This window comes from Taudactylus pleione, unplaced genomic scaffold (assembly GCF_031769625.1).
Source record: "Taudactylus pleione unplaced genomic scaffold, aTauple2 ptg000502l, whole genome shotgun sequence".
Classification (NCBI taxonomy): Eukaryota; Metazoa; Chordata; class Amphibia; order Anura; family Myobatrachidae; genus Taudactylus; species Taudactylus pleione.
In genome coordinates, this window is record NW_028284904.1 from 6,717,868 (window position 1) to 6,735,306 (window position 17,439).

General features: G+C 46.8%; 1 protein-coding gene across 1 annotated transcript in view; it reads left to right on the forward strand.

Annotated features, from left to right (window-relative positions):
* Nucleotides 1-17,439, forward strand: part of LOC148501812 (ovostatin-like) — a 259,021-nt gene that overhangs the window by 24,084 nt on the left and 217,498 nt on the right. Inside the window, exons 6-8 of the mRNA XM_088449994.1 lie at nucleotides 11,578-11,630; nucleotides 12,988-13,008; nucleotides 13,895-14,063. Of these exons, the coding sequence (XP_088306120.1) occupies nucleotides 11,578-11,630; nucleotides 12,988-13,008; nucleotides 13,895-14,063 (243 nt within the window). The remainder of the gene's footprint in view (nucleotides 1-11,577; nucleotides 11,631-12,987; nucleotides 13,009-13,894; nucleotides 14,064-17,439) is intronic.

A 17,439-nucleotide genomic window follows, 5' to 3' on the forward strand; every position in this document is an offset into this window, starting at 1 on the left:
TAAATATAAATGGCTGGGGGCGAGGGGATCATTAAATATATTCTGGCTGGGGGTGAGGGGGGTCATTAAATATATAATGGCTGGGAGTATCATTAAATATGGAATTGGTATGAAATACCGGCGGCCGCCTTGCCACCATTCTCATTAGCGACAGCGGCAGCCCGAAAAATGCAGAGTTCCCGCCAGCGCTGGAAATCCCGATCGTCCCTAGGTAAGTATTGACTAACCTAACTAACCCCTCTAACCCTAACCCCCCTTAGGGGTACCGAACCCTAACGTCCCCCCAAAGTGCCTAACCTTAATCCCCCCTCTAAGTGCCTAACCCTAACCCCCCCTTCCCCACTGACTAAACCTAAGTTCCCCCCGGGGGTGCCTAACCCTAAGTCCTAAGGGGGGGTGCCTAACCCTAACCCTCCCTCCCCCTAGCCTAACCCTAAACCTCCAGGTGGGGTGCCTAACCCTAAGTACCCCCAGGTTCCTAAACCTAACCCTCTCCTCCGCGTCTGTGCGCTCGCTGTGCCCGGCATCCCTTCGATCGGGATGCCGGGTGCCGGTGTCCAGGCATCGGGAAAATGACCGGCATCTAGATATAGACGCCGGTCATTTAACCCACACCGGGAGAATGCAGTCGGGAAGCCGGCTGTCTGTATTACGGCAGCCGGCTTCCCGACTGCATACCTTAAATATAAATGGCTGGGGTTGAGGGGATGATTAAATATTTAAGGCTGGCTAATTATATAGATATATATATTGGGGTGTGCAGCGGCCACTTTTCGTGTTTTGTGTTTTGGTTTTGGATCTGGATCTTCCTTCGTGTTTTGGATCTGGACTGGTTTTGCCAAAACCACCCTTCCATGTTTTGGGTTCTGGGTTTTGTGTTTTGGATCTTTATTTTTTTTTTAAAAAGCATAAAAACAGCTAAAATCACAGAATTTGTGGGTTTTTATGCTCCTATTCAATTATTAACCTCAATAACCTTCATTTCCACTCATTTCCAGTCTATTCTGAACACCTCAAACGTCACAATATTGTTTTTATGGCCAAAAGATTGCACCGAGGTAGCTGGATGACTATGCTAAGCGACACGAGTGGGCGGCACAAACACATGGCCCATCTAGGAGTGACACTGCAGTGGCAGACAGGATGGCAGTTTGAAAAACTAGGCCCCAAACAGTACATACTGCAAAGAAAAAAAAGAGGTGCAAGATGGAATTGTCCTTGGGATATGGTTGTATAAATAGGACATGCACACTTTAACAAACCAATCATTTCAGCACCAGGGTCTGCCACATGACTGTGGCTGAAATGATTGGTTCGTTTGGGCCCCCACTAAAAAAGCTGGCAATTAATGTGTCCCTGCACAAACTGGCTCTACGGAGGCAAGATGTCGTCCTCATCCTCCTCATCCACCGATTCCTTGGATAAAACAGGAAAAAGGGATTTAGGTGTCCCTGGACTGCTTACGGTCTTAGCCAAAGTTTCTAAACTTGACAGTAACTTTTTATGAACGCGCTGCAGGTGCCGTATAAGGGAGGATGTTCCTAGGTGGTTAACGTCCCTACCCCTACTTATTTCACCTTTACATATGGTACATATGGCAAGACAGTTGTCCGGATTTGGATAGAAATATTGCCAGAACAAAGAGGTGGAATGTTTGGTCTTCTGCCCAGGCATGACCGTGTTGGGCTTTTTCATCCCACGGACAACAACTGTCTCCCCCGGAGCCTGATTTAAACAAACCACATCACCATCAGAATCCTCCTCGCCAACTTCCTCCTCAGCACCAGCTACACCAGTATCCTTATCCTGTTGGACTTCAACAGTGACATCTTTAATTTGCATATCAGCAAGTGGACTGTGGGTGCTCCTTTCAGCACTTGCAGGGGGTGTGCAAATGGTGGAAAGAGCCACCTCTTCCCGTTCAGTGCTGGGAAGGTCAGGCATTGCAACCGCCACTACACTTGGACTCTCCTTGGGGATTTGTGATATCTTCTTAGAACGCACAGTTGTTTGCTGTGCTTTTGCCAGCTTAACTCGTTTGATTTTTTTAGCGGGAGGAGGGCTTCCATCGTCATGTGAAGCTGAACCACTAGTCATGAACATAGTTAAAGACCTTAGCCGTTCCTTACCACTCCGTGTCATAAATGGCATATTGGCAAGTTTACGTTTCTCTTCAGATGATTTAAATGTTTTTTTTAAGGTCATTTTCCTGAACTTTGTCATTTGGGATTGTATGTGCCCTGTGATAAGATCACTGGTAAAGTGGTCTGTGACAGGGACATTTATCCAAGATTCCTGTCCTATGTGTTTAAAATCCCCAGGAGAAAGTCTGCAGTGTAGCAGGCTTGAGTCTCGGTTTTTTGAAAAGCCGGTTTGGGACTTGGGGGTTGTGGGTGAGAGGAGAGGGAGGGCTCCACCCACGGCCACTCCAGGTTTTGGTTCTCGCAGCCTGGTAACAGGCTTGTTAGTTTTCCACCTGAGAGTGGCCAATATAAGCCTAGTTTGTTTAGGGCTGATTGTCTCACCTGGGAGAGCAGACAGGGAGTTTGCTCAGAGACACTTGAAAACCTAACTGTAAGTGTTGTGCTGTGCCCTTGTTGCAGGTGAGGGCATTAGGCCCTGCCAGGTTCTGGTAGTGAGGGAACTACCTGTGAAGTTAGTGCCCCGACAGGGCTAGGATTTTTGTTTATGTTTTCTTTATGTTGTTTCTGACATTGTACAATAAAGACTGGCGCCGACCAGCTTGTACTTGCATCCTGTCTGGCGTACTGTTTCCCAGCTGCTGTTTGTGAAAGGAAGGAGTCCTCTACCCAGGAGAGGGACCCCCTAACCTAACTGTGTCACAATATGGTGGAGAATGCGGGCACCCACACACACTGAAGTTGCAGCGAGAGGAAAACTTTCCGTTTAAAAATTAAAGGGACAGACACCCAATTTGTGAGTGTGGGAATAACACTGTGTCCTTGGAGTCCCATAGGGGAGACGTCAGCCAATGCTCAGAGAGGCAAGGTTCAGCATCCAACCTACACCCCAGGACAAAATGGAGGACATTATTAAGGCCTTGCTTCAAGCTACAGCAGCTCAGCAGGAGACAAACAAAATTCATCAGGAATCTACCAGAGCTCAGCAGGAATCTACCAGAGCTCAGCAGGAGACTAACAGACTTCAACAGGTCGCCATTGAGGAAACCCGCCTGGCCTTAGCGGAAAACAGCCAGGCCATAAGAGAGGTGGAACAGCACCTGGTCGCCCGGACCAGAGATGTTAATACTGGTCCTCCCACCACCACTCACTCCGTACGAGCCAGTCACTTCCTCCAAAAGATGACTTCGGGCGATGATGTGGAGGCCTATCTCACCACATTTGAAAGAACGGCCAAAAGGGAGAGTTGGCCCAAGGAGCAGTGGGCAAGTCTGGTGGCACCTTTTTTGTCTGGGGAGCCACAAAAAGCATATTTCGACTTATGCCTGGCTGATGCCAAGGACTATAAAAAACTAAAACAGGAGATCCTAACTCGCTTGGGAGTCACCACCTTTGTTCGTGCCCAACGGGTCCACCGCTGGGAGTTCCATATGGACAAGCCTCCACGTTCACAGATGCATGACCTCGTCCATCTGTCCTCAAAATGGCTACAGCCCGAGGCGCTGATGGGGACCACAGATCGTGGAAAGGGTCGTGATGGACCGGTACCTGCGATCGTTACCTGTGACTCTGCGCAAGTGGGTGAGCCATGCAGACCCTAAGTCCGCGGACCAGTTGGTTGAGCTGATGGAGAGGTATGTGGCGGCAGAGGAGCTGAGGAGTATGTCCCACCGAGCCCCGATGGCGCACCGGCGAACTCCCACAGACACTGGTAAGACTGTTCCAGGGGAGAAGGGTGCTGGGCGGTGCGATGTACCTAAGACTGAGGGTGTAGAACCTGGAGACAGGCCTGCCAGGCCAGGAAGGTTCTTGCCCCGTAAACGACTAGACATTAATATGATTCAGTGTTTCCGGTGTGGTGACTTCGGCCATATTTCCGCTAATTGTTCACTTACAAATGAACCTATGCAATTTGATACTGCTCATGTCTACCGCAGGGGGTCTTTCTTTGCACAGACAGCCTGTACGGCTGACTGGCAGGCTGAGACTGATAAGCACATGTGTGTACTCACTGTAGATGGCAACCGAGTAGAGGCACTGTTAGACTCTGGTAGCTTGGTGACACTTATAAAAGCTGAGCTGGTGAACCCCTTGAGGCATACAGGGAAAACTGTTGGTGTGACCTGCATACATGGGGATACTCGATATTATGTTACTGCCGAGGTGAACATTGAGACACCATGTGGCTCTGCTATAGTTTCTGTGGGTTTGGTGCCTGGTCTGATGTGCGATGCAATATTTGGGAGAGACTTTGCTCACTTCTGGAAATTGTGGGAAAGCCGTTTTGTTCCAGAAGTGAACAACCCCGGTCCACTTCAGAAGGTTGTCGATATAGTGGAGGAGGGAGTTTCTTCTGAGTCAGAGTTATTCCCTTTTCCTACTATGGTTGGCGAACTAGAGAATGTGGAGCGTGATGGTGGCCCGCCAACTGATGTGCCTCCCATAGAGGTGGGAAGTGTTGTTGGGCCAGTGGATCGTCTGCCTGATTTAGAGGTCAGAAGAGAGGTCTTTGCCATGGAGCAGTTGAATGACCCTACTTTGGTAAAAGCCAGGGAGAATGTAAAAGTAGTTGATGGTAAACCCGTAGACCCTGATTGTCCTTTGTCCTATCCCCACATGGCAATGTATCAGGATTTGTTATATCAGGTGACTAAGAAGGGGGAAGATATTGTGGAACAACTTATAGTTCCCAAAGCCTACAGAAGAACAGTGTTGGATCTGGCCCATGGTCATATAACGGCAGGCAATCAAGGGGTAGAGAAAACCACTGAGCGAATAATGCAGAGGTTTTTCTGGCCCGGGCTTCATAAAGACGTATCTGACTTTTGCGCATCCTGCCCTGAGTGTCAGTATCATGCTCCCAGACCATGTTTTAAGGGTCCACTAGTTCCTTTGCCTATTATAGAGGTGCCAATAGTGAGAGAGCACGTGAAACAGGCTCAACAGGCACAGCAGAGGGTATACAACCACAATGCTCTGTTACGCAGCTTTGCTCCTGGGGACAGAGTGTTAGTGTTGGTTCCCACTGTGGAAAATAAACTTTTGGCTAAATGGCAAGGCCCCTTTGAGATTTTAGAAAGAGTGGGACAGGTCAATTACAAAGCTGGTTTGGGACCTGGGGGTTGTGGGTGAGAGGAGAGGGAGGGCTCCACCCACGGCCACTCCAGGTTTTGGTTCTCGCAGCCTGGTAACAGGCTTGTTAGTTTTCCACCTGAGAGTGGCCAATATAAGCCTAGTTTGTTTAGGGCTGATTGTCTCACCTGGGAGAGCAGACAGGGAGTTTGCTCAGAGACACTTGAAAACCTAACTGTAAGTGTTGTGCTGTGCCCTTGTTGCTGGTGAGGGCATTTGGCCCTGCCAGGTTCTTGTAGTGAGGGAACTACCTGTGAAGTTAGTGCCCAAACAGGGCTAGGATTTTTGTTTATGTTTTCTTTATGTTGTTTCTGACATTGTACAATAAACACTGGTGCCGACCAGCTTGTACTTGCATCCAGTCTGGCGTACTGTTTCCCAGCTGCTGTGTGTGAAATGAAGGAGTCCTCTACCCAGGAGAGGGACTCCCTAACCTAACTGTGTCACAGCCCTCTACTATGACATTTGGCATCGGCCTTGGCAGACGACGTTGATGGCATGTTATCGTCTATGTCATGACTAGTGGCAGCATCTTCAGCACTAGGGGGAAGTGGTTCTTGATCTTTCCCTATTTTATTTTTATCGGAGAAAGTTTGGTCCTCCATTTATGTTATATTGATTTGATATATACGTGTGGCTAAGACGCACACAAACATAGAAAATATTTTTTTATTTTTGCTGGAGAGTAGTGCACTTTGTGGGTTACAACACCCTCTAAGAAATGAGCCAGCCATCCCTTTACTTATGGGACACAGGCGCACGCTTGGCACTGCTCCTTTGTTGATGCACGTGCAGCTATAGCCCACACAATTCACAAACACAGAAAATATTTTTTTATTTTGTTTGGAGTGCCCTTTGGGGGTTACAGCACCCTTTACCGGTCAATCCAGCTGGCCCTTTATTTATGGGACACAGGGGCACGCTTGACACTACTTTGTTGATGCACTTGCGGCTACTGCACACACAATTCACAAACACAGAACATTTTTTTTTATTTAGTTTGGAGTGCCCTTTGGGGGTTAAAGCACCCTTTAGCGGTCAATCCAGCCGGCCCTTTATTTATGGCACACGTGCGCACACTTCGCACTACTTTGTTGATACACGTGCGGATACTGCGCACACAATTCACAAACACAAAAAAATATTTTTTTTTATTTTATTTGGAGTGACCTTTGGGGGTTACAGCACCCTTTAGCGGTCAATCCAGCCGGCCCTTTATTTATGGGACACAGGCGCACGCTTCGCACTATTTTGTTGATGCACGTGCGGCTACTGCGCACACAATTCACAAACACAAAAAAATATATTTTTTTATTTGTTTGGAGTGCCCTTTGGGGGTTACAGCACCCTTTAATGGACAAGCCAGCCGGCCTTTTACTTATGGGACACAGGCGCACGTTTGGCGCTGCTCCTTTGTTGATGCACGTGCAGCCACAGTGCACACAATTCACAAACACAGGAAAAAAAATATTTTTTTGCACTTGGGGGGAGCACCCCTGATGGACAGAGCTCCCCCTGGACAACACTACAGCACCCCTTTAGGACTGGGACACTGCACAGGACTTTGGAGTGGACACAGCCCCTATGGACAACTGACTGCACAACACAGTCCAGCCAGCCCCTATGGACTTTGAAGTAGTGGACACAGCCCCTAAGGACAACAGCAGCACAGCACAGCACTACACTACACTACACAGCCCAGCCAGCCCTAACTCCCACCCTCCCTCTTCACTGTCCACAGCTGAGTGAGAAAATGGAGCTGACGCGGGTACCTTATATAGGATCCAAAACCCGCGAGACCCGTAAGGCGGGATGATGATGTCTTGCCTCGATTTCAGATCCGAGTCAGGCGGGAAAAGTATATCTCTGTATATATATATATATATATATATTAGGGATGTGCAGGCTCGGATAGGTTCGAGTTTGCACGTGGAGTTCGGATTTTTCCCTCCAAAAAAACGGAACTCAGAACGAGGCAAAACGTCATCTTACATGGACGAACATCATCATTCCTGGTCTTTTGTCCAGGAATGATGATGTTCGTCCATGTAAGATGTAATTTTGCCTCGTTCTGAGTTCCGTTTTTTTGGAGGGAAAAATCCGAACTCCACGTGCAAACTCGAACCTATCCGAGCCTGCACATCCCTAATATATATATAAAGTCAGAAATCCACTGCACTCGCCACTCCTAGATTTGGGGTGCAGACCTGCACTCGCCATTCCCAGGACTGGGGTGCAAGTGGCCTGTGACCACATTGCTTAAATAAATAAAAACAGAAAACCCAGCACTCACCACGTTTAAACACTCACAATGATGTATAAATAAGTAAATAAATAATGGGGATTTGGTTCATGGATTGATCAATGCATTTAAGCCCGCAGCCCACATCACGGGACCCCACTTTCTGCAGGTCCTACACTATCCGTCTCACTGATGGAAACCTGGTAGCTGCTATCATATAGTTTAGACTGAAAAAATGTTACCTGGTTTAAAGCTCACCTGCCAGCTAATGACTTTTAAAGGTAAGGCAGTCACCTGACATAGCTTCTATCACACTACCAAAAAGACAGCAGACACAGGATAATATAAATGAGTTTGCACATGGGTTGCATGAGAAAGCTATGATCACAAAAGGTTAATAAAAATTAACCGCATAAACAAAGTCAGAAATCCACTACACTCGCCACTCCTAGATTTGGGGTGCAGACCTGCACTCGCCATTCCCAGGTCTGGGGTGCAAGTGGCCTGTGACCACATTGCTTAAATAAATAAAAACAGAAAACCCAGCACTCACCATGTTTAAACACCCACAATGATGTATAAAAAAGTAAATAAATAATGGGGATTTGGTTCATGGATTGATCAATGCATTTAAGCCCGCAGCCCACATCACGGCAGGATGATGACGTTTTGCCTCGATTTCAGATCCGAGTCAGGCGGGAAAAGTCGAGCCTGACTCCGATCGGCCTCGGATCGGGGGGGATCGGGGGGGGTTCGGATTTCAGAAATCTGAACCCGCTCACCCCTAATATATATATATATGTGTGTGTGTATATATACAGTATATCTCTGTATATATATATATATATATATATATATATATATAATATGCACCTGCAGTGCTGGTAGAACCAGCAGTGCTACCTCATTGAAGTGTGGGGGTAGGATGCGTCCACAGCCAGAGGAGGTGGTGCAGAGGGCCCCCCTCTCTTAAGTGCCCTGGGCCCCCCGAAGGCTTAATCTGGCCCTGCCGCCATGATGCCATATAATTTGCACTTTCGAGCGGATATTGGACATTAGAGCGACCCTATGGTTGCTCAGAATATCAGATGGTATATGGCCATGGAACAGCGTCTTTCGACCAACATGCCCACCGTTGACAGTCACTCCCCCAGTCACCGCCCAGGAATGACTATCGGAGTTGCATGGATCGCCATCCAATTCGAATCTGTTTTCCCTGGTGGTAACCATTAGAACATATGCACAGTGCATGTGCAGACGCCCAGTGTTTTAAATGTGTCCACCTCTGAATCGGGCTCTATCTATCTATCCTGCCTGTGTCCCCTGACTACACTAGAGACTGTCTGGGTGTACCTTGAAATGTCGCGCATAATGTTTTTTTACATTTTTATTTTTAGGAGGGGGTGTTTCTCCATTTAACATAGCGGCTTTGAAACATTTAATACCACACCTCCACACTCACCTGAGAGGCTAAAATGTGTGTGTGTGTGTATGTTTTGGCGGGGGGGGGTAGGCAGAAGTTTTGCCTAGGGTGGCGAGAAACCTTGCACCAGCCCTGGGGAGATGTAGTTCTCCCATTCCGGGGGGGCCACACATACACTGGGGGGGCCACACAAACCGGTGGTCACACATGCACACACTCATACACACACATTCACTCATACACACTTACAAACAGTAATAAACACTCACACACACTGATATACTGAGGGGGGGTACTGGGTGGGTACTGCCGGTGTTTTTTCCTAAAATTACCTATTTTAGAAAAAAAATCACACTTGCTCTGGGGTGAAAAAAAAACTCCCGGTGCGTAAAAAAAGAAAAAATCCGCAGCCATTTGAATAGCAAAAAACTCGCACCTGCAGGAAAAAGCTTGCAGGTGCGGGTTTTTTTTGCTATTCTCGCACCCAATTGAATATGCCCCATAGTGCTTCCACTGTGCCGTGAAAGGGTAATGGCGGTAACTGACAGTCCAGTCTCAGCCACCGCAGAAAAACATTTAAAACTATTAGCACATTGACAATTGGGGTTGGCTCAATTTACCAGGAAAGATCGAATTTTTTATTTTTATTAAATTAATATGTGAAGCAAAATATAAACATATTTCTGACAAGCTTTTTTAACCACTTAACTGGTGCAGTCACATGGTGTCATACATAGGTGTCTGGGTTCCTGTACAGGGTCTGGCGGCATCACCTTATTACATCTGTGTCTCCGCTTGCCACCTGTGGCATCCCTGAGACCTGTGGTCACTCATATGTAAACTTGCAGCTCCTGCTGTTCTGTATCATGGGCTCTGCTTTCTTGGAAAGTATCACATGATGAGCCTTAACAAACTTGTCTCCAGCAACTCCGGTCACATTGTGTGTGTGCAGGTGTTGATACTGCAGAGTTATGTAGACTCACACTATGAACAGCCCAGTTACTTAACCAGTGGTGTTGGTTTTTTGAAGGATAGTAGTACAGCCGTACTCACTGTTACATGTAACACTGGTACTAGAGTGGAGCTTGACCGAAGTGGGGTTCTATACAGCTCACCAGCCAGTGTGTTACTGTATATGCTGCAAATGGGTAGTGGTGTAGGGATCTGAAACAGCTTTATATGCAGGCATTAACCAGGTCTTTCAGAGCTAAGTAGGAGACATACTTTTCCTACTGTGTCACTCTCCACAGTACAGAAAAGATGGCCCCTATACATGCTCAGTAGTGAGCTTGGTGGCCAAATTGGGAGAGGACATGAAGCCTCCCTGAAGAACAGGAACACTGGTCTGTGCAGCAGCACACTCCTCTTTCAACAACCAGCCTACCATTCTAAGGGTGCCCAATTTAAACCAGCAACTGCTCATTGACAGTACAACTTCTCTCCCTGAAGATCAGTTTTGCATAACTGCATTCTGTGTCAGTTACCTGCTTCAGTATTTGCTTGGCAGCTGAGTCATTAGCAGATTTTTGCAAGTCCAATGCAAACAGGATCGCACCAGTGACGGGCATTTCGTTCATCTCTGAATCAGGCCCTCAGACCATACATGCCTACCCTCCACGATTTCACGCAAGGCTCCTGATTTTTCGGGTAAGCCCCCGCACCCCCGAAAGGGTAGGCACTTTTCCCACATTCTGCCCACTTCCTAGTGAAGTGGGCAGAATGGGGAGGATATTAAAGGGGATCGGCTGTTCTGAGCATTGGGGGCGGGGCCTAATGACACGATTATATGAGAATCACATCATTTAGCCCCACCCCCTATTTTAATTATGCATAATCGTGGTGAATTCCATCACAGGGCGGGGCTTAATGATGCAATCCCACCAGCCCCGCCCCCAAATCCGCCTACCTGCTTCACCTCCCCGGGGAGGAAGATTTATTAGTTGGCAAGTATGCCTCAGACTCATGGGAGCAATTCCAAGAATAGGGATGATGTCATACACCCTTAAAATACACATAGCGGATAAATAGACGCACTTGTGTCGTACTTGCCGACAGTCTGGCTGCCCGTTCATCATCTCGGCACTGTCCATGGTTCACAATGCCTAGATTACCGACATTGTGCAGCAGGGGGCGGGACCACAATGTGAATCACATTTTCCATTCCCTCCGGACCGCAACGATCAACAGGGAAGCTTGGTAGATGCCCAGTACTACAGAAATAAAAGTAACCTCACAAGAAACCATATACTGTATACTGTAATGTATAATTCAATTATGCATTTCTAGATCAACCAGCTTTTTTCATTATTCTATTCCGCACAATATACTGTATCCTCCACCAATATACCGTGTGACAGTGATGCTCCTTCAGTCACCAGACAATTTTACAAAACTTGGCGTCGGGTGCTGGTTTGCACCAGGTGACTTTATAGATTAAAGCCCCATCTTCATGTTCATTGATCCTAATGCTAATATGGATAGCCAGGAAATTAATTACTGCAAGCATGAAAATCATTTTCACTTATTAATCTTGTTCATTATTATAATTTAGAACCTATCAGTCCTGCATTAGTCCTTCTTGGGAATATGAATGTATTACGCTACGTATGAACTGTTACTGTATTGTGCTTTCCCCGCAGTGCGATGTAGACTGGTTTGTTTAACTAATGAACTGAAGACTGTTGATTACGTCGTAAGTAACTATTATCTGATTATTCTTCAATGCAGAGAAAAGTACTTTGTGTTTTAGCTAATACGTCCCCTCTGCATTGAGTGAGTGGAAACATTTATATAAAGACTAATAAAAAATGACAAAGTTAGGGTTAAAGAGATTTCTTTATTTCTCCTTGATAAATAGTTATTAATTATGGGGTATATCTCAGTTATAGCTTTCCTATGCATTATTGCGGTGGCTGAGGGTCTGATCCAAAGTTGTACACTAACGCTGCCGCCACCGCAAATGTGTGCGCAGCTGCAGTGCAAAAATATGCAAATATTGCAGCCGCCGGAAGATGTATTGTGACACCCACCTGCGACTTTCCAAATCTGAGCATCTGCGTGAAATGTCACCTGGTCGTAGATCTTTTGATTGTTGCCGTCCTGAGTAACCCTATGGTCCCGCAGAATGGCTGTGGAAACTGAGCCATAATTATTGGGTACGCGATCACAGTCACATGCTGTAAAAATACCTTGAAATGGTTGTGACATGCTTGTGTTCTTTGCCGCCACTCCCCGTTACCTCCCCCAAACGCTCCCTGCCTGTAAATCACACTCTGAGTAATTGGTTGCTGCGAGTGATAATGTACCTTGACGCTTTCGCAATGTGACTTAGGTGCATGTGCAGATTGTCGTTTACTGCTCAACTGCTCAACTATCGCAAAAATATCGGCATTGCATACACATGTGAAGTCTCGGCAGCACTGGCTGTGTTCCCTGCTGCCGGTCAGTATTTTTGTGCTGTATAGCTCCCAAAAACATGTTGTGTTTGGTCCTATTTCATAAATAGACCTTTTAAGTTGTTGAGAAACAAACGACATCTCATATGACACTGGCTGTTAAGTATAAGTTACCTGTCACGTATTTGCTTGAGTAATGTCATTGCGATGCACTTTATTATTATTATTATTATTATTATTATTATTATTATTATTATTATTATTATTACATAGTTTTGCTCTGTTACATACTTTGGATACACTTTTATCCACAGATAATTTATTTTGTTGCTTCCATGGGTAATGAAAAAAAAATAATAAAAAAATAAAATTAATAATAATAATAATAATAATAATAATAATAATAATAATATTGCCTACATAATATAAAGGTGCCAGTTAAACACTAGACCCAAAGCCAGATTTATAGGACAATGTATTTAAAAACGTTTACAAAAAAACATGAACAATACAATACTGTACATTGAAAGTTGTCTGTTAAACATCTAATTAGTTTTGTATAGTGTGAAAATGGAAATTATTACTGTGTCTTTGGCTCTATATTGGGGTCCATATTTGTGTCCTGTGTAATAATTTTGGCTTTTTATTTTGCAGGTCACAAACATCAGCTTTATGGTAAGATAATAAAAATGTTTCATAGCTGATACTACTATGGGGGGAATGCAATCAGCTGTGACAATTTACCATGATCCCCCGTCTCTATGCAATTAGCCTCGAAGGCAGCCCCAGGGGCTGCAATTAAGTGAGATTTTTTTCAAGTCTGAATAGGCATAAAAAGAAATCCCCAATAAATAACCTGTTTTCGGGTGCCGCAACCATGATAAAACATAGGTCCGGGAACTTGTCCCAGATTCTGTGCGTTATCAGTTAATTTACTAGGCATTGGGATGCCCATTGCTGCCTCCTCATATACGTCTGATGACCTGTAACAGTGTAAACATCGGTAACATCGATGCTGATCGAGCAGTCACACAGCTTGTTAGTGAAGTCTGACATGTCTCAAACACTGCGTCTGTCCTGACTCGCTGAGTGCTCTTGTGCTGCAAGGATATTGCAATAGCTAATTTATGCATGCCCATGAGACGGCATTTAAATGGTCCCGACAGGCCTGCGTTTGCCTAGCCCCCCCACCCCACATTACCTCCCTCCTAAAGCTGACTACCTGTCACTTGCTTTGCGAGATAATCCTCTGTGCGAGCACGATCACAATACAATTGCTGCACGTGCGCAGTGCGGCATTTACACATGCGCAATGGCTAACAGTCACTCAATCTGCGTAAATATCAGCATTGCGTGAATCTCAGAATCAGACCCCATGTCTAAAATAAAAATAATTTTGGAAAATGCTGCCAGGACAGCTAAGAGCGTTATGTATTTGATAGCAAAAAAAAGGCAGACGCTCTAAAGCAAACAATAGAAGCTTTGTACTATCAATAAATTAATCTTGGGGTTATAGCACATATAGAAATCAGCTCATCTATGACTTATATATGACCTGCAGGAGCCGTCTGGTGCTTGTATAGCCCAGGTACAGAATCCAGAGACAAAGAATGGCGTTGTTGAAGTGGAATTCGTTCTCGCACTTCACGCAAATCCTGGATATTACCAGATCAAGTTTGAAAAAAAAAAAGGTTCTCCCTACAACCAGTGGCTTCAGGTGGAGATAGACAGTACGTCCTAATTACATCACTCGTGTAACTGATATACAGTATGTACTGTAGGTATGATCGGGGGCATTTATCAAAGCTCTAGCACAGGATATACCAACTGCTCTCAGTACTAAATAAAGGGATATTACCATGGTGATGCTAACTGATACTTGTCCCGATGATAGAAAGCTCTCTGAAACTCTTTAATGGATTTAAAACTTAATAAAATGACACAAAAAAACACATATTTTATGCCTAATGACTTCAGAGACAGTCCCTGCCCCCGGACATAGCTACTGCACCCAGAGAGGAGATGGAAAAAGTAGGTACAAATGTTCTTATCCCCTTAAAATACACAGGCAATACTGACTACAGTATTGTTATATGTACTGTACCCGGAATTTTGGTGGAAAAGGGGTATAATTAGACCCCTTTTACATCGGAGCTAAAACCCGGGTTTTTGGAGGGTTAACCCGGGCAGCTCCCTGGTGTAAAAGGGGAGAAGGTTGGATCGCCGGGTCGAGTGACCCGGCAATCCAACCCAGGTAAATAGCAGGGTTTAACACGGGCGTAACCTGTGAAACCCTGCTGTGAGAACAGCGCACTCCGGGTCACGATGACCTGGAGTGCGCTGCTAGCCAGCCGATTGGTCCGGCTTCAGTGGCGCTTGGAGATGACATGATCTCCGAGCGACCACTTTCACTCCGGAAAAGCCGGGTCTATGCAGACCCGACTGCGGTGTGAGCGACGCCGACTCGGGAATATCCCAAGTCGGCGCCGGCAAAATTCCGGGTCTGATCTGGATAGGAACTTTGTTGCAACTCCGGGTCAGACCAGGAATTTAGGAGGAAAAGGGGTAGAAGTTGTGCTAAAAGTAAGCTAAAGAGGGTAAATCTGCACCTCAGGTAATCCTCAGGGGTTAGTGTCATCACTGAACTTAAATAAAACTTAATATTAGCTTCCACAACAGGCTTCTATCCACTTGGGAGAGTTAAACATTAACCCCTCACTGCTGAAGTTTTGTCACCCCTGTGCAGAGGCTTTTTTCTGATGTTAGCACTCATTGCATTCCAACATCAGTATCACAGATTTTTTAAGGTAGTACCAACACGGCTTATACACTACCTTTTTTTTTTACACTTTATATTTTAGGAAACTACCATTATTCTTTTTGCTCATTCTAAAACAACAGATAAAATTCAACAAAAGTGAAAAATATATATATATTTTAAAATTAAATTTCAACTAAAAAAGATGTGGATATACCCAACTAAATGCGTTGACGATAGCACCTGCTAACTTTTACATCACATTTGGGAAAAAAGAGCACCAGCCCTTGTGTCACTTTGATTGCCGCTGCACGGAATTATCTCCCTATTGCGGCAGCAGCTGACATAGCGGTTACTAAGAAGATTAGTGTCCTTCCACCAATATATGGAAAATGTCTATTTTCTGTACGGCAGAGTAATATTGTCAGGACCTGGGGGGGGGGGGGAGTTGGACTCAGGATGGAATCAGGAGTCGAAGCAGGAACGGTCTTGTTAAACTGAAATGCAGCTGGTTTAATGGGAGTAATTAGATTCATGGAATTAAACAAATATATATATATACTGTAACAAAAGTCCATGGGTGACCTGAGGATAATATCTGGCAGGAATTAATAGTCCAATTGCTGTGGAACTGCCAAACAAGAGTCTGATAATAAAATAGATCCAATAGAAGCAGAGAATCAGGTGTCTGGTAATGAATAAGTCCAATTGATGTGAGACAGAGAAACGGGTGCTTGGTAATGAGCTGACAGGGAAGAAATTCCAATAGAGGTATGCTGAGGATCAGAGGTCTGTAAACTGCAGTGGGTTCTCCGTGCGTGCGGCTGGTCAGTAACCAGTGGAGGGTGAGACGTGGGGGTATAGCTGGTGCAGGAATCCTGGGAACTGCCTGGAATGCTGACAGGGAGCAAACGAGACACTGCTGAGACTGCAATATACCAAGGATAGGGAGCACAGGGAACTCTCACACAGCAAGGCTGAGAACATATTGCACTGGCAACTAGAGGGTGTGCTGAACACCCTTAAGTACTAGAGATGAGCGGTTCGGATTCTATGGAATCCGAACCGCTCCGAACATAGCGGATCCGAGTCCACCTGAACCCTGTTTGGGTGTTCACCGCCTGACTTGGATCCCCGTTCGGGGCCGAACGGCGGCTGCCTGATGTCGGATTCTCGCTAGAGAATCCGACATCAGGGCTCCTATTGTGTAGGGCAGACCGCTGTGATAGATGTCTGCCCCACAGAGACACAAACACAGCCACCAGCGGCAACTGTGTTTGTTACAGCAGCCGATAAGAGTCACACAGACTCTCATTGGCTGCTGCACGGACGGAGCCGGCTGGAGCTCACTCATGAGCTCCGTCTTCCGGCTCCCTCCTCAGCGTGTGACAGCAGAGCGGACGGCGCGAGAGTGGGGATTCAGGTAAGTTTTTTTTTTCATGTGTGTAAGGGCCGGGGGCGCTACTGGGGGGGGTCTGCGACTGGGGGGTCTGCTACTGGGGGTGCGGGGGGGCATTACTACTGGGGGGGCCTGCTACTGGGGAGGTCTGCTACTGGGGGGGCCATACTACTGAGGGGCCATACTACTGGGGGGGCCTGCTACTGGGGAGGTCTGCTACTGGGGGGGCCATACTACTGGGGGGGACCTACTACTGGGGGGGCCTGCTACTGGGGGGGCCTACTACTGGGGGGGCCTGCTACTGGGGCAGCCTACTACTGGGGGCCATACTACTGGGGGGCCATACTACTGGGGGGCCTGCTACTGGGGCAGCCTACTACTGGGAGGACAATACTACTGGGGGGCCTACTACTGGGGGTGCCTGCTACTGGGGCAGCCTACTACTGGGGGCCATACTACTGGGGGGCCATACTACTGGGGGGCCTGCTACTGGGGCAGCCTACTACTGGGAGGACAATACTACTGGGGGGCCTACTACTGGGGGTGCCTACTACTGGGGCGGCCTACTACTGGGGGGGCCATACTACTGGGAGGGCCTACTACTGGGGGGGCCTGCTACTGGGGCAGCCTGCTACTGGGGCGGCCTGCTATTGGGGCAGCCTACTACTGGGGGGGCCTGCTACTGGGGGCCATACTGGTGGGCCTACTACTAGGGGGGCCTACTACTGGGGGGCCTACTACTGGGGGTCATACTACTGGGGCCCTGCTTATTGGGGCATACTACTGGGGGGGCATACTACTGGGGGCCAGCTAATGGGTGGCATACTACTAGGGGGGCATACTACTGGGGGGCATTCTACTGGGGGGCATACTACTAATAGGGGCACTGCATAGGGGACCCTACTACTAAGGGGACTGCATAGTTGGCACCACTGCTGTGGGCATTGTG